The 22,312-nt window shown below is 43.6% G+C and overlaps 1 protein-coding gene across 1 annotated transcript in view; it reads left to right on the top strand.

Moving 5' to 3' along the window:
* The first annotated feature begins 1,883 nt into the window (after window positions 1-1,883).
* The window catches only part of smarcc2 (SWI/SNF related, matrix associated, actin dependent regulator of chromatin, subfamily c, member 2), a 23,075-nt gene continuing 2,646 nt past the window's right edge, over window positions 1,884-22,312 (top strand). Inside the window, exons 1-24 of the mRNA XM_053498357.1 lie at window positions 1,884-2,014; window positions 4,930-5,049; window positions 5,139-5,224; window positions 5,351-5,432; window positions 5,597-5,689; window positions 5,781-5,850; window positions 5,940-6,009; window positions 6,356-6,431; window positions 6,871-7,115; window positions 7,263-7,384; window positions 9,374-9,424; window positions 9,516-9,553; window positions 11,587-11,717; window positions 12,397-12,468; window positions 12,707-12,820; window positions 14,555-14,708; window positions 14,908-15,024; window positions 15,346-15,408; window positions 15,495-15,753; window positions 15,858-16,019; window positions 19,623-19,693; window positions 19,801-19,918; window positions 20,598-20,761; window positions 20,877-21,011. Of these exons, the coding sequence (XP_053354332.1) occupies window positions 1,904-2,014; window positions 4,930-5,049; window positions 5,139-5,224; window positions 5,351-5,432; window positions 5,597-5,689; window positions 5,781-5,850; window positions 5,940-6,009; window positions 6,356-6,431; window positions 6,871-7,115; window positions 7,263-7,384; window positions 9,374-9,424; window positions 9,516-9,553; window positions 11,587-11,717; window positions 12,397-12,468; window positions 12,707-12,820; window positions 14,555-14,708; window positions 14,908-15,024; window positions 15,346-15,408; window positions 15,495-15,753; window positions 15,858-16,019; window positions 19,623-19,693; window positions 19,801-19,918; window positions 20,598-20,761; window positions 20,877-21,011 (2,724 nt within the window). The 5' untranslated portion in view covers window positions 1,884-1,903. The remainder of the gene's footprint in view (window positions 2,015-4,929; window positions 5,050-5,138; window positions 5,225-5,350; window positions 5,433-5,596; window positions 5,690-5,780; window positions 5,851-5,939; window positions 6,010-6,355; window positions 6,432-6,870; window positions 7,116-7,262; window positions 7,385-9,373; window positions 9,425-9,515; window positions 9,554-11,586; window positions 11,718-12,396; window positions 12,469-12,706; window positions 12,821-14,554; window positions 14,709-14,907; window positions 15,025-15,345; window positions 15,409-15,494; window positions 15,754-15,857; window positions 16,020-19,622; window positions 19,694-19,800; window positions 19,919-20,597; window positions 20,762-20,876; window positions 21,012-22,312) is intronic.

Raw genomic sequence — 22,312 nt, 5'->3', positions numbered from 1 at the left:
ACAACTGTGGCCTGGCAAAGGCTGAGCCTTATGGGGGAAAGAGGGGAACTGATAAAAATAAAACATTTAATAAAAACAGTAAATAACTTGCATATTAAAAAAAAATAATAATAATTATATATACACATACATACATACATACATACACACACACACACTACCGCTCTAAAGTTTTAGAACACTTTCTAACTCCATGATGGTTCCTGATGTTTATTTTTTTCTACATTGTAAAGGAATGCTGAAGGCGTCCAAAAAATGCATTAATCTCCTTTGAACAGTTAATGGTGAGATGTTTCTGCTACTTCTGCTCTGTAAAGACTTCATAACGCCTCTAATCTGAGGGGCTGTTAATTGGTCATTTTTCAGGCTGATGACCCTAAATGAACTTCTCGTCTGAGACAGAGGTAGGTTTTGGTCTCGCCCTCCTGGGACGGCCTTCATGAGAGACCGTTTCATTATGGTGCTTGACGGATTTTGCAAATGCACTTGACACAATACTGTTCTTGCAAGAACTATTACAGAAAGGCCGACCTCTGTGTCTTAAAATAACAACTAACTGTTGTTTTTGTTGTTATGTAATTACCTAATTCCATATGTGTTATTTTATAGTTTTGAAATCCCCAGTATTGTTGAAGAATGTAGAAAATAAATCATTAAACAAAAACAAAGGAATTTGCAAGTGTTCTAAAACTTTTGAACGGTAGTGTATATATATATATATATATATATATATATATATATATACACACACACACACACACACACACATACATACATACATATATACCCCTATATACATACACACATGTACACACCTGTGTAAATAACTGAGAAAGCTCGAATTTATTTAAAGAATATAAACAGACATATTCTTAAACATAAATATGTTTTTGTCAAGAAATTACTGAATAATTGTAGTAAATAAATATTTTTTTATATTAAGTGGAATAACTTAATCATTACTTTCATCACGTTCATCATCATCACCTTCAACTTTTTTTTAAAGGAATCCTTTTACAGATGTGTGTTTAGCATCTGTTCTGATCGCTCCTCAGTCTCCACGACGCCGCGTGTTTATTTATCCTGAGGTCACATGACCCTTTCAGCAACAACTACATGTGAAAGTAAGATTTAACAAGATAAAACACACCAATGCATGCTTTAAATCATACATGATCATTCTAAATACATTATTATAAAATAAATAGACACACTTGCTTATTTAAACTATAAACTATTGTTTTTTTTTACCTCACAACGGACATTAAGTGAGAAAAGAGGAGGTGCCAATACTTTGTGCCGTTTTAAACTTTTAATTACTAACCCGCATGACATAAAATATTATTTTTAAATATATAAATCTGTTGTTTCTGAGTGTGAACCCTGGTGTGGAGTTTTTGAGTAAATCTGATGTTCAGTGCAGCGGCGCCCTCTAGCGGGGAAACGCTGTATGTTTCTTCTGAAAGTTCTAGAGAGACGCTGCGCTTTAATCTCTAATATACTCTCTATATAATGTTAATTTACATCATTTCTTCCTATATCAGATAGTCATAATTCGTAAAAACGACTGTAAATCATTCTAAACCAGAATCTCATGTCGGACTGGAGTGATTTTGTGCATCTAAAATATATTAATATAGTGTAAAAATCATATAAACGTGTGTGTGTGTGTGTGTTTGATATAAATATGTGTGTAATTATGTTCCCACAGTGATGGGGGATGGGATTAAGCGCTCAGGGGTGCTGCTTGTGCCGCCATGTTGGCTCAACCCCCGCGCGAGGACTCGGGCCTCGCGCTCCACACTTGAGCCGGAATGGACGCCGTTTCTCGGGTGAGCTGAAGGCGATGCCGCGGCTGTGCAGCAGAGGGCGCTCCGCCTCACACGTCTGGCTGGAGACAAAGATGGCGGTGCGGAAGAAAGACGGCGGGCCGAATGTGAAGTATTTCGAAGCCTCAGACACCGTGTCTCAGTTCGACAATGTCCGCGTCTGGCTGGGCAAGAATTACAAAAAGGTACCGAGCGGGCTGTGTGTGTGTGTGTGTGTGTGTGTGTGTGTGAGGAGGGTGGAGGTGGTGTGTGTGTGTGTGTGAGAGAGAGGTGATGAAGGGGTGATGAGGAGAGAGAGAGAGAGAGACACGGAGGCAGAAATCCAGCTGTTTAAATCCTCAAACCCGCAACCAGACAATAGGAGCTGCAGCAGTGTCCTGAGGCGCGCGCAGTCTGATCGCAGGGTCTCTCACACACACACACACACACACACACACCTCTGATCTCATCTGATCGACGGCTTTCTTTATTCGGGGGGGGGAGGGGGGGGGATGGGGTTCAGTGCGCGTGTTCACATCCAGATGTTCAGCCAGTTTGTTTCATGTTAAAGCGCCTCTGATCGGTTAGTAATCAGATTTTACAAATCAGTCAATTCATTATCGTGTCCAGTTCAGTCTGCCCCTCCCCTCTCACCTTCATCACCTTCATCATCATCATCATCATCACCTTCGTCATCATCATCACCTTCACCATCATCACCTTCATCATCATCATCACCTTTATCATCATCACCATCATCACCTTTATCATCATCACCATCATCACCTTCGTCATCTTCATCACCTTCATCACCATCATCACCTTTATCATCATCACCATCATCACCTTCGTCATCTTCATCACCTTCATCACATCATCATCATCACCTTCATCACAATCACCACCTTCAACATCACCTTCATCATCATCACCTTCATTATCACCTTCATTATCACCTTCATCACCACTTTCATCATCATCATCACCTTTATCACCTTAATCATTATTACTTTCATCACCTTCATCATCACCTTCATCATGTTTATCACATTGATCATCACCTTCATCATCATCATCACCTTCTTCATTATCAGTCTAACCCATAACCATCCTCTCACAGCACCTAACAAATTCTATACAATTCACACTAGTTTCTTTACTGTTAATTGATATTTCATGATAAATCCTGTTATATAATATAATAAATAATAAAATAAACCACATAACATCTATTATTCAAATGACCAGCGTTATAAACCCATTACAGGTTAATAAGCTTATAGTAACTAATAACAGTGATCGCACCGTTGGCCGAGTAACCCTCTCATCACCAAGGCGTCTCAACGAGCCGAGGTTTAAGACCTGTTCCGATCGCTCCTCAGTGTTCATGACGCCGTGTGTTTGAGTATATTTGTTTGAGGTCACATGACACTTTAGTTACACACCTCTTGACTAAGCTCGCTCGCTCAGGGACTCAAACTGAACCCAAACTTAGGGTTAGGGTTTCACACTAACAGGGAGGAGTACTTACACACTTATGACCTGTGAGGTGTTAATACTTTTGCACAGTATATTGATTTTCACCATTCTAGTATTATGGGATGTTTTGTGTAGAGTCATGGTTTAAAACCCCAGTTTTCATTTCCAGTGAAGCACTACACCATGTGGAAGTTTCAGGGGGTGATTACTTATGCATCTTACCGAACTGACATCATGAACGCTCGAGGTTCACAAACAATCTAAGTAGAACATGACCTAAGTGTAGATCATCTGCAACACATATTTAAGTTAAAGATAGCTTTCAAGAGTTTATAAATAAATACATACGTGTGTTTTTACTAATCACATTAAGAAGATCAATTGGCAGAATCTTTTTCTGCTTTGATGATTGTGATTGTAGTTTTTAAAATTTTAATGTCATTTTATTTAAATAGGAGAGAAGACCAGACCTCTAAGATTTGTAATCAGAACTTTCAAGGTCTAAATGAAATGGTAAAAAGTAAAAACTACACTTTTCATGGCAATGTAAGTCCAAGAGTAAAATCCAAAGAATAAACAGCATTTTTAGACTTTTTTTGTAAAATCCTTCTCAGGCTTAAAAAGTTGTCTTTAACAAACCATAATTTGGAAACTGCTAAGTCTTTCTCGTAGAAGTGTTGAACTTACAGGTTATTGGCAAAATGTAACAGTAAACAGCCACAATACACACCAAAACATATCCATAAAGAGCCAATCACACCGCCGTCTTTTATTACATAATCAGTGATGTTAAACTACTAGTCTAGCAAAATAAAGCCGTTGTAAAGTCAAGTAAATGTGTTCGATGGAGTTTAGAGTTTACACTCTATTACTGCTGCAGTTTCCCCAACACTCATGGACTTCTGTAGTAAAGCTCTGCCGCTACCTACTGAAGTGAAACTGAAACCTGTAGAGGACGAGGCTCATGATGCTGTAAACTGAAAGTAATATAGTTTTAATGTTTCTCATGATCCTCAAAAGTCTGTAATTAAACATGTTTAGTGTGTAAAAGAACAAGGCTTTTCTCCTTCCAGTTTGCTGTAGTCACTCACTACAACAACACAAAGCATTTGTTACATTTTATGTTAAAACTCCTACAAATAAGTTAATAAATATTGATATTTATAAATACTTCAAATAGTTTAAATTCCCATCTGCATACTTACGCTGACACAAACACAACTGCAGGTCGATTTCTCCACTGTGACAAAACTGTCCAAGTTATAGCGTTTAGCAAAATCACACATAATTCACACTGATGTGAAGAAGTGAAGTCCCGATCAACAGAACATGAACATCAAACGGCTCCCTCTTAGTGGGAGGGGCATCCTCTGTCTCCCCTGTCAAACACAGCAACACTAGCCAATCATAGGCGTGTGTGAGATCGTGTGGGTAGAAGAGGGCAGATAGAGTTTTCCTGTCCATGTGTTCCACTGCGCTGAAAGCCTGGCTCTTCCACTAGGGGGCGCAATAGATCAGTGAACTCACTGCCTGACAAAATGTGCTATTGATGTAATTCCTCACTTATTATTGTTATTGTAGTTAAATAAACAACTTAATCTTCCAATACTGTGTGTGTGTGTGTGTGTGTGTGTGTGTTCAGTATATTCAGGCAGAGCCTCCAACCAATAAATCTCTCTCCAGTTTGGTGGTTCAGCTGCTGCAGTTTCAGGAGGAAGTGTTTGGTCGCCATGTCAGCAACCCTCCTCTCACCAAACTACCGGTATACACACTTACAGAAACACACACACACACACACACACACACACACACACAGACAGCAGTCCTCACTGTACCTGTGTGTGTTATCAGATAAAGAGTTTCCTGGACTTTAAGGCTGGAGGAGCGCTGTGTCACATCCTCGCTGCTGCTTACAAGTTCAAGAGCGACCAAGGCTGGTGAGAGTTCCTCATGTGTTCCTCACACGATTCACATACGGTTCTCACAGGTTTCTTACAGGGTTCCTATTTCCTCAGTGCTGGTTATTTAAGTGTTTTAACAATCTGTATGTGTGTGTGTTTCAGGAGGAGATTTGATTTCCAAAACCCTTCCAGAATGGATCGGAATGTTGAGATGTTTATGACGATAGAGAAGTCTCTGGTCCAGGTGAGATGATGAGGTTTATTATTGTAGACATGACCAGAATGGTTACTGTGGCAACCGCACCAACATCACAGCACCACACGAGCTGCGTTTAGTCACTAAAACACCTGTTTGTGTGTGTGTGTGTGTGTGTGTGTGTGTGTGTGTGTGTGTGTGTGTGTGTGCAGAACAACTGTCTGACTCGGCCTGTGATTTACCTGAGCTCAGAGATTGAACCCAAACTTCTGGGAAAACTGAAGGACATCATTAAACGACACCAGGTACTTCCATAACTCTGTGTGTGTGTGTGTGTGTGTGTGTGTGTTAATAATATAAGTTTGTGATTTATTGTTGTAACTGTGTGTGTTTCAGGGCTCGGTAACAGATGATAAACAGACCAGTTCTCATGTGGTGGTTCCGATCCCCGCCAGTCTGGAGGAAGGTGAGACAGTCGCACGTCACTCACACAACTATACACACTCATCAACCTCTCACTCTTTAATAACCTGACATGTGTGTGTGTGTGTGTAGAGGAGTGGGTCCGTCCCGTGATGAAGCGAGATAAGCAGATGCTGCTGCACTGGGGTTACTGGCCCGACAGGTAGGACTGCTGTGTTTATTACACACTGTGTTTGTCGAGTCCTGCGTGTTGATTGGTCCGATGGTGTTGATTGATTTTCTCCATCAGGAGTTCTGACATTAGTGCAGGTTTATATTAATGCGCTGGCTCTGATGTGTTATCGTCTCCATAGTAACGGCCCACTCACAGGGTGGTGTACAGCAGACGGTCCGGGAGCGTTTTCTTACAGTGTGTGTGTAACGTTAGTGTAAGGAGATGTCAGTGTCAGCGCTGTGTAAGTGTCAGGGGTGAAGGTGTGAGGCCTGAGTGTGTGAGAATCCACTGTGTGACTGTGCGTGTGTGTGTGTGTGTGTGTATTATGGTACAGTTATGATACGTGGATCTCAGCCAGTGAGGTGGAGGCTGTAGTAGAGGATCCGCCCAGCGCAGAGAAACCCAGAAAGGTACCGGCTCTCTGAAACACCTGTCTCACTCTCTCACTCTCTCACTCTCTCGCTATTTTACTCTCTCACTCTCTCACTCTCTCGCTATTTTACTCTCTCACTATCTCACTCTCTCACTATCTCACTCTCTCACTCTCTCACTATCTCACTCTCTCACTATCTCACTCTCTCACTATCTCATTATCTCACTCTCTGAACATCTCACTATTTTACTCTCTCACTATCTCACTCTCTCACTCTCTCACTCTCTGAACATCTCACTATCTCACTCTCTCACTCTCTTACTCTTACATCATCTCACTCTTTATTTCTTTTCACACAGAAATCACTCTATAAGGGTAATAATGAGTATTCTATAGTTTATTAGAGTACACTTTATAAAATATCTGTGCTCTGATCTACTCTGTGTGTGTCTGTGTGTGTGTGTGTGTGTGTGTAGGTTCATGCTAAGTGGATCCTGGATCTGGACCAGTATAACGAGTGGATGAATGAGGAAGACTATGAGGTGGGTGAAGGGGGCACGAGGAGGAAACGGATCTCGGCTAAGACTCTGACAGACGAGGTGAGCACTCCGGACGAGAGGAGAGATAAGAAACCCGGCAACGCCAAGAAACGCAAACGCTCCCCCTCCCCCTCCCCGACTCCGCCCCCTCAGGAGAGCAAGAAGAAGAACACCAAGAAAGGGTAAGAGAGAGAGACTTACTTACACACACACACACACACACACAGATAATTTCATTCACCTTAGTACATGGGTAAAAAGACAAATGTTCCAGTGTGCATATATATATGTGTGTGTGTGTGTGTGTGTGTGTGTGTGTGTGTGTGAAGACCCACTACACCCTACAATAAGTCAAAGCGAGGTCAGAGGGAGGAGGAGCAGGAGGATTTGACTAAAGACCTGGATGAGCCATCACCTGTACCTGCAGCAGAGGAGTCACTCAATAAAACAGGTAACACACACACACACACACATACGCACGCACACACACACACACACACAGACACGCACACACACGCACGCTCATAGCTATTACCTGACTTTTACAGCATAATAACGCTGACCACACCCCCTAAATGTCACAGATACACTGACCACACCCCCTAAATATCACAGATACACTGACCACACCCCCTAAATGTCACAGATACACTGACCACACCCCCTAAATGTCACAGATACACTGACCACACCCCCTAAATGTCACAGGTACACTGACCACACCCCCTAAATATCACAGATACACTGACCACACCCCCTAAATGTCACAGATACACTGACCACACCCCCTAAATGTCACAGGTACACTGACCACACCCCCTAAATGTCACAGATACACTGACCACACCCCCTAAATATCACAGATACACTGACCACACCCCCTAAATGTCACAGGTACACTGACCACACCCCCTAAATATCACAGATACACTGACCACACCCCCTAAATGTCACAGGTACACTGACCACACCCCCTAAATGTCACAGATACACTGACCACACCCCCTAAATATCACAGATACACTGACCACACCCCCTAAATGTCACATATACACTGACCACACCCCCTAAATATCACAGATACACTGACCACACCCCCTAAATATCACAGATACACTGACCACACCCCCTAAATGTCACATATACACTGACCACACCCCCTAAATATCACAGATACACTGACCACACCCCCTAAATGTCACAGGTACACAGACCACACCCCCTAAATGTCACAGATACACTGACCACACCCCTAAATATTACAGATACACTGACCACACCCCTAAATATTACAGGTACACTGACCACACCCCCTAAATATCACAGATACACTGACCACACCCCCTAAATGTCACAGGTACACTGACCACACCCCCTAAATGTCACAGATACACTGACCACACCCCCTAAATGTCACAGATACACTGACCACACCCCCTAAATGTCACAGATACACTGATCACACCCCCTAAATATCACAGATACACTGACCACACCCCCTAAATATTACAGATACACTGACCACACCCCCTAAATGTCACAGATACACTGACCACACCCCCTAAATATTACAGATACACTGACCACACCCCCTAAATGTCACAGATACACTGACCACACCCCCTAAATATTACAGATACACTGACCACACCCCCTAAATGTCACAGATACATTGATCACACCCCCTAAATGTCACAGATACACTGACCACACCCCCTAAATGTCACAGATACACTGACCACACCCCCTAAATATTACAGATACACTGACCACACCCCCTAAATGTCACAGATACACTGACCACACCCCCTAAATACATTTACATTTACATTTACATTTAGGCATTTGGCAGACTCTCTTATCCAGAGCGACTTACATTTTTATCTTATTATACATCTGAGCAGTTGAGGGTTAAGGGCCGCGCTCAAGGGCCCAACAGTGGCAACTTGGTGGTTGTGGGGTTTGAACCTGGGATCTTCCGAACCGTAGTCCAATGCCTTAACCACTGAGCTACACCTGGCCCAAATATTACAGATACACTGACCACACCCCCTAAATGTCACAGATACACTGACCACACCCCCTAAATATTACAGATACACTGACCACACCCCCTAAATGTCACAGATACACTGACCACACCCCCTAAATGTCACAGATACACTGACCACACCCCCTAAATATTACAGATACACTGACCACACCCCCTAAATATTACAGATACACTGACCACACCCCCTAAATGTCACAGATACACTGACCACACCCCCTAAATGTCACAGATACACTGACCACACCCCCTAAATATTACAGATACACTGACCACACCCCTCAAATGTCACAGATACACTGACCACAGTCATGATGGCTAAAATTTAAGGTATAGATTATTTTGTAATAAGCTGTGTGTGTGTGTGTGTCTGTGTGTGTGTGTGTGTAGTGACTAAAAAGGACTCTGACTCGACTCCAGTGAAGGGAGGGGCTGATGGAGGTGAGTAGATGGACATATAATTGTTTTTAAGTAGATGTGTATATAACACTTGCACTAATTCCTCTGTGTGTGTGTGTGTGTGTGTGTGTAGATGAACAGGAGGATGAGGCGATGGAGACGGTGGGAAAGGTAACACCTCAGATTAACACGAACATAATTACGTTGTTCACCGAGTGTGTTATTTACAGATGACTTTACAGTCACATTTTATTTAAAGGTCCCGTATCTTATTACTTCTTCAGCACAGGTTTTAGAGTTCCCCCAGAGTGTGTTAATGCTGTGTGTATGCTGAAATTCTTATTACACTCCTCCTACAAACCCATCATTTCACTGTCTATGTAAGTTAAGTTAAGTTAAGCCTTTATTCGCCACACATACATTACTGCACAGTGAAATTGTAAATGAGCTCCTATTCAAGTCTGTATGGAATGTGAGTCTGTATGAATCAAGATGATCAGATCGTCCATGATGAACGAGCCGAGGGCGACAGTGGCAAGGAAAAACTCCCTGAGATGGTAATAGGAAGAAACCTTGTGAGGAACCAGATTCAACAGGGAACCCATCCTCATCTGGGTGATAACAGAGAGCAGGGATTGATCTGCACTCATACTGTGTGTTAGATGGCAGCCAGTTCAGCTATAACAGGTGATGTTAATTGATGTTAATATGGAGTCCAGGTAGTTATTGGAGACAATTGCAATTTTGAACTATTAATAATAATAATACATTTTATTTGATGGCGCCTTTTAAGACACCCAAGGACACCTTACAGTAGAAACACATGCAATAAAACACCAATACATAAAAATTAGGGACCAGAACAACAAATTAAATCCAGCGTGTGACCTTTGTTGTGGGTCGGAAAATTGACAAACTGTGCAATATTAAAGCTGTCCAAAGTGGAAATAAATTCTTTGCATAATAAATCTGTAGGATTGTCAATATGAAAATTAAAATCTCCAGTTAAAATTACATTAGGAGTCATAGTGCAAAGATCTGCTAAAATAGATGAAAATTCAGTTATAAAAACAGAAGAGGGCTTGGGAGGGCGATAAACAGTCACAATGAGGGTAGGTGTGGGTCCATTTAACTGGACCACCAATATTTCACAAGAAGTTGTCTCCCTCACAGTCACTGGAACAACCTTGAGAGTCTCGCGATACATCAGCGCGAGGCCACCACCTTTCCCAGAAGCGCGAGGTTTCGCGATGTAAACAAACCCACGAGGCAGCGCTTGATTTAAGTGAAAAAAGTCATTAGGCTGCTGCCAAGTTTCAGTAAGGCAAACGATGTCCAAATTTTGATCAGTACAGTATTTGGAAAGGAAGACAGCTTTGTTGTTGAGAGAACGGACATTAAAAACGGAAAGTTTTAAACAATCATGAATGATCTCAGACAGCGGAGACACCGCTGCTAATAGGCTGCGGTCAGCAGATCTCTCTGCACGTACAGAGCTATTGAGCAACCGCAGCCAAGTCAAGTCCTCAGAGAAACAGTTGCCAACACCAGTTGAGGCCAGAACCGTCTTTATGGTAGAGTGAAACCATCCCCAGCATTTCCAAAGAGACACACGGGGCATCCATGTGATGAGATCTTCAGCCAGAAGCGGGGCACCAGGATGGGTCAGACAGGTCCGGAGGGCAGAGGGAGTCTGGATCACTGGCAGCTCAGGAACGACATGTGTAGCTCGACAGAGAGAGAGAAAGAGAGAGAGAGGGGGAGAGAAAGGCTGCTGCATTCTGGACTAGCTGAAGCTTGTTTATGCATCTAGCTGAACAACCAGACAGTAAGGCGTTACAATAGTCCAACCTAGAGGTGATAAAAGCATGAACTAGTTTTTCGGCATCGTTTAGTGACAATATATTTCTTATCTTGGCAATATTTCTGAGGTGAAAGAATGCTATCCTGGTAATATTATCTACATGAGCTTTAAATGAGCCACTCCCCTCTAAAGAACATCAGTAGCTCTTCAGCATGCTGGGGGAGGGGCTTCTGTCCCTGTTGATCTGAGGTCACACCAGCGGGGAAATGACTGTCCTTTATAATATATTTAAAATAAATTTCTTCTATAGTAAGACAACAGTTTTTTTCCTGCTCTCACTTATTTCACTTTAACAGTATGTGTGTGTGTGTGTGTGTGTGTGTGTGTACGTTCTCTGTAGGAGGAGGATGAAGGTTCTGCCAGTGTGAAGGGAGAGCCGGTGAAAGGTTCTGATCTGCACGAGGACAATGTGACCGAACAGACACACCATATAATCATTCCCAGCTACGCAGCATGGTTCGACTACAACAGGTACCTGAGTACACAAACACACACACACACACACAAAGAAAAACAGGCATCACGCTGTAAGTTGTCCTTATGAAGCATGAAGGAATGCTCTGTGCTCACTAGGTCTCCATCATCATCTTCATCATCATCATCCTTCCATAAGAAACCTGGACTTCCAAAAGTTAATTTTTAAGAACACACCAAAAAGATCTCTATTACTGGGAGTGTCCTGGAACAGTGAACGCTTTTATACACCAGTGCAGTTACAGTAATCACAGTAATCACTACTTCATCACTCATGAAGCGAGATAAAATGCTTTACATTTAAATAATCAGTTACAACATTTGTAACGTTATGTTCATATTTGTATAAGGGGGGGCCTAAACTTTATCTTGATTACACTGTAATCTGAAATACAATAAATACTGACCTGTTAATTCCTGCATTAACTCTTCCACTTGTGCTTCCTGAATGAATAAGTTGTGATGTCGTCTCCTCAGCACATACGGAAAGGAGCAGAAGACCTGACACCTGTGTGTGAGGGAGACAAAGCAATGTCAAGTTATCCTGTTTTAAAATAACAACAGATTTCTGCGTCCTGTCCAACACTGTGGTCATGTCACATCCCAGTCGGATTGAACAAATCACGTGATTACACTGAACATTACTCGACTAATTCTCTCTCTCTCTCTCTCTCAGTGTACACGCTATCGAGCGCAGAGCTCTGCCTGAGTTCTTCAATGGAAAGAACAAATCTAAGACCCCTGAGATGTGAGTACACACACCTACACATCTCCATTTCTTTCTCACACACACACACACACACACATATTGCATGAAAAGGACTGGTGTGAATTTGTGAGAGTAGATGTATAAACTTTTTCTAATAACATATATCATCTCCGCTATCAATTTACTGAATAGTCTTTATTTTGTTCTCAACTATACTGCATTACTCCAGAGTATATTCTAAACATGAGATACATAACTCTGTGTGTGTGTGTTACAGTTATCTCGCCTACAGGAACTTTATGATCGATACATATCGGCTGAACCCACAGGAGTATTTGACCTCTACAGCTTGCAGAAGAAACCTCGCAGGAGACGTCTGTGCGATCATGAGGTCAGGAGGACAAAATCACCGACACACACCACAGCACAGTCGCACACACCACAGCACAGTCACACACACACCACAGCACAGTCACACACACCACAGCACAGTCACACACATTCACACACACCACAGCACAGTCACACACACCACAGCACAGTCACACACACTACAGCACAGTCACACACAGTCACACACCACAGCACAGTCACACACCACAGCACAGTCACACACCGACACACACCACATCACAGTCACACACCGACACACACCACAGCACAGTCACACACAGTCACACACCACAACACAGTCACACACCGACACACACCACAGCACAGTCACACACCGACACACACCACAGCACAGTCACACACCGACACACAGCACAGCACAGTCACACACCGACACACAGCACAGCACAGCACAGTCACACACCGACACACAGCACAGTCACACACAGTCACACACCGACACACACCACAGCACAGTCACACACAGTCACACACCACAGCACAGTCACACACAGTCACACACCACAGCACAGTCACACACACCACAGCACAGTCACACACCGACACACACACCACAGCACAGTCACACACCGACACACAGCACAGCACAGTCACACACAGTCACACACCACAGCACAGTCACACACAGTCACACACCACAGCACAGTCACACACCGACACGCACCACAGCACAGTCACACACCACAGCACAGTCACACACCGACACACACCACAGCACAGTCACACACCACAGCACAGTCAGCACAGCACAGTCACACACCGACACACACCACAGCACAGTCACACACCACAGCACAGTCAGCACAGCACAGTCACACACCGACACACACCACACCACAGTCACACACCGACACACACCACACCACAGTCACACACCGACACACACCACACCACAGTCACACACCGACACACACCACACCACAGTCACACACGGACACACACACACCACAGCACAGTCACACACAGTCACACACACCACAGCACAGTCACACACCGACACGCACCACAGCACAGTCACACACCGACACACACCACAGCACAGTCAGCACAGCACAGTCACACACCGACACACACCACACCACAGTCACACACCGACACACACCACAGCACAGTCACACACCGACACACACCACAACACAGTCACACACCACAGCACAGTCACACACCGACACGCATCACAGCACAGTCACACACCGGCACACACCACAGCACAGTCACACACAGTCACACACACCACACCACAGTCACACACCGACACACACCACAGCACAGTCACACACAGTCACACACACCACAGCACAGTCACACACCGACACACACCACAGCACAGTCACACACCGACACGCACCACAGCACACCACAGCACAGTCACACACCACAGCACAGTCACACACGACACACACACCACAGCACAGTCACACACCGACACACACACCACAGCACAGTCACACACCACAGCACAGTCACACACCACAGCACAGTCACACACCGACACACACACCACAGCACAGTCACACACCACAGCACAGTCACACACCGACACACACCACAGTTGTCTCAGAGAATTAACTTGGGTTCCAATAGTTCCAGTTCTGGTTCTTGTATCTGGTTGTTGAGTGAAAAAATTGTGTAAGGTCTTTCACTTTACCAGCGGCCTTTAATTGTGTTTTATTGTGTGCGTGTGTTTGTGCGTGTGTTTGTGCGTGTGTAGGGTCCATGCATTTCTGGAACAGTGGGGTTTGATTAATTATCAGGTGGATTCTGAGAGCCGTCCCACCCCCATGGGGCCGCCGCCCACATCTCACTTCCACGTCCTGGCAGACACGCCCTCCAGCCTCGTACCTCTGCAGCCAAAGGCCTCTCAGGTACACACACACACACACACTATTCATGCTCTAATAAATCTCCCTTTTAAAGTTTTAAAGTTAACATTTTATAAGGACTAATATAAAAAAATACAACTTTATAATAATAAGTGTGAGGTGTTAACAGTGAGGTGACTATGCTCTTTCTCTCTGTCTCTCTCTCTCTGTCTTTCTTTCTAATGCGGTTCCTCGTCCACAGACCCCGGCCTCACAGCCCATCATGTCGTTCCCAGACAAAGTGAAGGAGAAACCGACAGATCTGCAGAACTTTGGGCTGAGGACAGACATGTACAGCAAGAAGAGCGGCCCGTCTAAGGTGACGATCGCACCTGCACCGAGCGTCTGCGTGGCCGTCTGACCAACACGTGATTTAAATCAGCTGTGGTTTCTCTGTAAATGTAAAGGTCACAGTGAAATGCTTGTTCCGGCCATGACCTAAACATTTAAAAAGAAAAGAGTGTATGTATAAGTAAAGAATAGAACATATGGAGGGTTTATCATGATTATAAAAAGTGAGGTAGTAGGCTGAAAAGGTCCTGACCTAGTTTTAACTTACATTCAACTACAATCAGAACACTAATGTTGTTTTGTTTCCTGTGTGTGTGTGTGTGTGTGTGTGTGTGTGTGTGTGAGACAGGGTAAAAACGCTGCGAGTGCCACACGGGAGTGGACTGAACAGGAAACTCTGCTGCTGCTGGAGGTACTACCTCTGTTCTGTGTGTGTGTGTGTGTGTGTGTGTGTGTGTGTGTAATAATCTGACCTGTGTGTGTTATCTCTCTGCTTAGGGTCTGGAGATGTATAAGGATGACTGGAACAAGGTGTCGGAGCACGTGGGCAGCCGCACGCAGGACGAGTGCATCCTTCACTTCCTGCGCTTGCCGATCGAGGACCCGTACCTGGAGGACGGCGCAACGTCTCTCGGGCCGCTGGCGTACCAGCCGGTTCCGTTCAGCCAGGCGGGGAACCCGGTCATGAGCACCGTGGCCTTCCTGGCTTCAGTCGTCGACCCGCGAGTGGCCTCGGCTGCAGCCAAGTCTGCTCTAGGTGAGGGATCGAATATAAGGGCACCTACTGTTGTATAAATTATCTTTATTTGTGTAAAGCTCAATGAACATGTCTACTTTGTTGTGTGTGTGTGTGTTTGACAGAGGAGTTCTCCCGGATGAAGGAAGAGGTACCAGCGGCTCTGGTGGAAGCTCACGTGAGACGCGTGGAGGAAGCAGCCCGGGTAAGCGGCAGACCAGATCCACTGTACGGCCTGGAGGGCAGCGGCATCGCCGGAACTGGTCTGGAGGATACAGATAAGCCTGGTAACACACACATACACACACACACATACAGTATTTAGCAGGGTTTCTATGGTAACATCATTGTTAAGGTTAAAAAGGCAATCAAGGACTGCACAGAATATAAATAATCCAGAGAGGATTCCACAGGCAGGGGGCAGCAAAGCGTAGTACCCGATTATACACAGCTTGGTCCAGAGAAAAAGAGAAAAAAAACCTGAGACGACATGAGGAAGAAACCTTGAGAGGAACCAGACTCAAAGGAAACCCATCCTCACCTGAGTGATACCAGATCTGGGATAACTGTGGGCTCTGACGTCAGCTGTGCAGGTGTAGAACAGGAAGTGTGTTTTAGTTAACATGAAATCTACTGTGTTGAGGTTACACACTATTCAGTGTTAAAACTTTTTCATGGTTGCAGTCACACACCATCCCAGTGAAGATGTTTGTATAAAATGCAGTCCATGGTAAAGTGGAACTGTCCCCAGTCACCACTCGGACCCCAGACAGACCACATGGGGCTTCTACGAGGCATCCATGTGACGAGATCTCTGACCAGAAGAGGGACACCAGGACGAGTCAGACAGGTCCAGAGGATAGAGGGGTCTGGATCACTGGCAGCCCAGGAGAGACATGTTTAGTGAGAGAGAGAGAGAGGGAGAGAGAGTTAAAGACAGAGAGAGAAGAGGTAAGAGAGAAAGACCTTATTTCTATCGGAGGTTACAGAGGTAACACTATGTGAACACAATGTATAAAGTGAATGTTTATTTAGTGAAGAGGTCAAGCAGAGACTCCGGCAGGACTAACTATGACATCATGACTAAAAGGGAGAGCCAGAAGAAAACACAGACATGAGGGCTTCCTGACATGTAAAGCAACCAATCACCTCACCGTCAACAAACCTGAGTGATCAGTGAGAGTGGGGAGGACAACATCCAAACATACCAGTTCACCATAATACTCTACGTCCATGAGTCCCCCAGATCTGCTCCTTTACCTAAGGCTAATCTATTTATAAAAATGCTTGGCTAAATAAATAGGTTTTTAGCCTGGACTTAAACAGTGAGACTGTGTCTGAGTCCCGAACACTATTTGGAAGACTATTCCATAATTTTACTGTTAAGGGTACTAATAAGCAGCCTGCATCCTTTGATCGAAGTAGGCGTGGCGGATCGTAAGACACTAGCAGTTCGCTCAGGTACTGCGGCACGAGACCATTTAATGCTTTATTTATTAGAACTTTATTAATCCCAGAGGGAAATTGCTCAATTTTTGCACATCCCATTTAGGAAACTGAGGTCAGAATGCAGACTTTATATGTCAAAAGTAGTATTTTAAAATCAATGCTAAATTTCACAGAGTCAATGAAGTGAAGATAAGATAGGTGTGATTTCCTCATATCTTCTGGTTCTAGTGAGGACTCTCGCTGCTGCATTCTGGACTAGCTGAAGCTTATTTATGCACCTAGTTGAACAACCAGACAGTAAGGCATTACAATAGTCCAACCTAGAGGTGATAAAAGCATGAACTAGTTTTTCTGCATCGTTTAGCGACAATATATTTCTTATCCTGGCAATATTTCTGAGGTGAAAGAATGCTATCCTGGTAATATTATCTACATGAGCTTCAAATGAAAGGCTGGAATCTATAATCACACCAAGGTCTTTTACTGTTACACTTACTGGAACAGAAAGGCCATCTAAAGTTACAGAGTGATCTAGAATCTTACTTCTAGCTGAATGTGGTCCTATGACTAGAACTTCTGTCTTATCAGGATTAAACAGAAGGAAGTTAATTAGCGTCCAGTCTCTTGTGTCCTGCACACATTGCTCAACTTTAGCAGGCTGGTTTTTCTCTTCTGGTTTTGCTGAGACATATAACTGTGTGTCGTCAGCATAACAATAAAAACTAACAACATGTTTACGGATTATGTTGCTCAGAGGAAGCATGTATAGGGAAAAAGCAGTGGACCTAAAACTAAACCTTGTGGAACACCAAACTCCACTAGAGAGCGTGCAGAATAATCACCATTTAAGTCTACATACTGATAATGATTGGTCAAATAGGATCTAAGCCAGGAGAGGGCTGTTCTTTTTATTCCTACTACATTTTCTAATCTATGAGGAAGAATACCATGATCGATGGTGTCCAAAGCTGCACTGAGATCGAGTAATACAGGCATAGTTACACAACCCTGATCAGAGACCAATAGGAGGTCATTTAGTACTTTAACGAGTGCTGTCTCTGTTGCTGTTTCTGAGTGCATTCTGGAAAACCGAAGCTTCCTGAAGCCTTTACACTGAAGAGGCATTACACTAGTCCAGCTTTGAGGAGATAACAGGAGCAGATGTCATCAGCCTAGCAATGAAAAGAAACTATATAATGGCTAATTTGTCCAAAGCATGTAGAGGGTGAATAGGATAGGCTGAAGAACTGAGCCTTGAGGGAACACACAGGTTATGGGGAACATAGTGGGTTTGAAGCTACTCAGGACAGAGTCTCCAATATGTTTTACAAGCAGAATTGGATCCAGCACACAGGAGGACAATGTTAAATAAAGCTGTCCAGTCAAGGAGGGTCAGAAGAGAGGGGCAGTTTGTATCAGCAGGGCATTTTTAACCCAAAGAAGCGCTGTTTTAGTGCTGTGAGCCCATCAGAACCCAGACTGAATCTGCTTAATGAGGGTGTTATAAGTGGCCTCCGAGTGGCGCAGTAGTAAAGTGCTCGCCCTATCATCCGGGATCGCTGGTTTGGTTCCCAGGTGATGCTGTAACCTCTCACAGCTGGAGGCCTCGAGAGAGCTAAATTGGCCGAGCTCTCTCAGCCGGGAGGGATGAGAGGTATCTGTGCTCCCACATTAATTGCACGGCTCTCACGCACGCGGAGGGAGCTGGCCTCCGAGTGTGTGACGCTGCCCCTAACGGTGCGTGAGCAAGCAGGTCGAAAAAAGACGTCAACTGGTGTCACGTAGTTCGGGGGAAACGCGCAACAGCCCCCGGCCCTCCTGGCTGGATGGAGATAAGTAGTCTTAATGTGGGGGCCCCCCTAGTGAAGGAAACACGAATAGATTGGGGAGAAAATCAGGAAAAAAGAATAAAATTTAAATTTAAAATTTAAATAAAAAAAATTAATGAGGGTGTTATAGCTGAGATGTTCAAAAAGCTGAGTAGTAAGCACTATCTTGTAAAACTTTAAAGAATGAGAAGATGGTGACATTGTCACTTCGGTTTTAGAGCAGGTGGGACGCTGCTGAGGTGTGAGGGAGCTGAGGTTATTGGGTCCAGGGTGCAGGGTGAGGGGTTTCATCCTGATAATGACGTTCACAGCGATGCTTCATCTGACCTCAGTTAAAAACACGTAGGAGATTCCCCAGGCTGAGGATCAATACATCAGTAATGTTGGAGTCTCAGGAGAAGGAGCTTCTATGATTGCATCAGAATGTTCCTGTTGGTGAACCTGAGTCCAAAGGTTCTGTACTTATGTTTAAGTACTTCGTCAGTGCTTTCGTTTTCTAAAGTTCTTTGTTGAAATCCTTTTTTTCCACAGAAACGCATAAAATTCCAAGCTGCATTTTTTATTAAATGAACCAACATTTGTGTGTGTGTGTGTGTGTGTGTGTGTGTGTAGCTGAGGAAAACAGTGACGAAAGCAAGAGCAGTGACGCTCAAAACACAGAGGACAAGAGAGACAACAGCAAGGTAATGAAGTGTTTTATAAAACTATTGTTACATCAGAATGTTGGCTCTACACTGCTGTTCTAACTGTGTGTGTGTGTGTGTGTGTGTGTGTGTGTGTATGTGTGTAGGAGGGTAAAGATGGAGCGAGTGAAGAGGAGGACAAGCAGAGTGAGAATGGCAAGAAAGAAGAAGTCGGTAAAGAAGGAGAGACAGAACGCGAGGGAGAGAAGACGGACTCAGACGCAGGCATGTTTAAAATTTAAACCCACCCTCGGTGTCTATTGGCTGGACACTATGACATCATCATGGGCGGAGTCCTTACAGAACAGTGTAGATATTGAGGATCAAAGCTGATTTCATGAAGTGTATGAATGAGTTTGTCACACACACACACACACACACACAGACACACTAGTGTGATCTGATGCATCACAAAAGACTAGTTAATTAAATTAGCCCCGCCTCCTAGTGCATTATGAGATCATAGTGCACACGCTAATGGAAGTCGTCTTCATGGTGATGGTGTGTGAAGCAGCAGAAGGAAAGTGAGACCTACAGATGGCCATAACACAGATTATTGGATGCCAACCGCCAATAAACAACAAGGAAGAAGAAGATGAACAAGGTCCTTCACTTCACTCTTCACTTAGATATTTGCAAAGTCTCAGATAACACAGGGCTGTGCATAAGTTTTCACACCCCCAGGGGGGGCAGGGAAACGGATCGGGGTGAGGGGCAGTCGAAAGGAGACTAGGGGAGGGGCAAAGTTTCTCCTTCCAACAGGATAAGAACCCTGAGCACACTGATGGTTCCACATCAGGAAACCAAATGTGATAGAACGGTCCAGAACATCTGTAACAAGAAGAGATGTGCAGCACTGAGAGACGTTTATCATGACCTGCATCTCTACCACTCTCTCTCTCAGGTGATTTAGAGAAGGAGAAGGAAGGAAAAGAAGGGTCGGAGGACGGACAGAGGGAAGGAGAGAGTGATGGAGAGAGGAAGGCGAAGGTGGAGAGAGATGTTGGTGAGGGGAATCTGGCCACTGCAGCTGCTTCTGCTCTCGCTGCTGCTGCTGTTAAAGCCAAGGTGTGTGTGTGTGTGTGTCTGTTTACTGCTCTTGAAAATAAATCAAACAGTGTTTTGGATGGTGAATTACTGATCTTTTGTTTGTGTGTGTGTGTGTGTGTGTGTGTGTGTGTAGCACCTGGCTGCAGTGGAGGAGAGGAAGATCAAGTCTTTAGTGGCTCTGCTGGTGGAGACTCAGATGAAGAAGCTGGAGATCAAACTGAGGCACTTTGAGGAGCTGGAGACCATCATGGACAGAGAGAGGGAAGCGGTAAGGCATTATGGGTAATCGAGACAGGGAAAAAATGTATTGTTATCAATCGCAATATTTTTGTTTGCTAAAACACATATCTCACTCTGACTGGGAAATCCATTTATAAAAACTATTATTACATTTGTAATAGAGATGAAGTGGTCGATCAGTCAGTGATCAGAATCGTCTGGTGTTCAGTCAGTGGGCGTGGCCAGTGATCAGCTGATCAGTCTCAGATAGAAACCATTCTGTACGGAACAAAACAAAAACGTTCATGGCGTAACAGAATCAATTTGCCTTTATCTCCAAACATTGTGAGAGGATTAGTCTCAAACACACTCACTACACACACACCTACACCGTCCTGACGTAATTAGTCATAATCTACCTGTTAGAAGCCCTGCGCCACTCATACTCGCAGTCACTCAACCCACACACTCACTTTTGAGAAACTTATAACATTATCACAAACAGAAGACATTTAATTACTCGTTAAAATTTTTACGTTTATAATTGTAACACAATTGTGGAAATTTAATTATAAAATCTGGATATTTATAAAATTGTGATAGCACTTATATAATAGGAATTAAAATTAAATCAGGACCAAGGTGTCGTAATAATGTCATATCGGAAAGTGACTGCTGATTCCCAGTGCTCATGGGTACTCTGCTGCGTCACACACCATAATTCTCAAAATGTTAGTTCCAAGTAAGTTTTAAAAGTACCTGAACTGTCCTATTCACAAAGCTTCTTAATCCTAAAAGTTGCTTCTAGTGACGAAATTCTAAGAAATGTTTTAGAATTATTACATTTTTTTGATTTTTCCCTTAAATTTAGGACTAAATCTCAGTAAAGATAAAAATGATTCACGAAGCATCTTAGCCCTAAAAACAGCTCCTACGGTAAAAATTGTTACGAGTAGACAGGAGGACTTTTAAGAGGCTTAAGAGTTTCTATAGCAGAGGACAAAATGGCGGAAAGAAGAAATATTCTCCAAACACTGAACGTAAAGCTGGAATAAACACTGCTCTTCTGTCTAAGTTGGGTTTCTTGTTCTTTTACTTCCTCCCGTCTCTCTTGGATTGTTGGCTTCATACCATCCAAAAGTGTAACTTAAACACACCATCAAAAGTAAACACATTTTCAACATTTGGCTGTTTTAATTATCTTTAAGATATTTAGCCTTAAAAAAAACTTTACAAAAAGTCACCTGTAGTCATGATTATACAAATTCTTTATGTACAAACATTATGATTTCACTGTCTGTGCAAGTATCATATATTCTATTTTCATAAAAAACAAATTTTCAATTCAAT

Source organism: Clarias gariepinus, chromosome 6, assembly GCF_024256425.1.
Source record: "Clarias gariepinus isolate MV-2021 ecotype Netherlands chromosome 6, CGAR_prim_01v2, whole genome shotgun sequence".
In the NCBI taxonomy this organism is placed as follows: Eukaryota; Metazoa; Chordata; class Actinopteri; order Siluriformes; family Clariidae; genus Clarias; species Clarias gariepinus.
The sequence above is the reverse complement of the archived record's forward strand: the minus strand, read 5'-3'. Positions and strand labels throughout refer to the sequence as shown.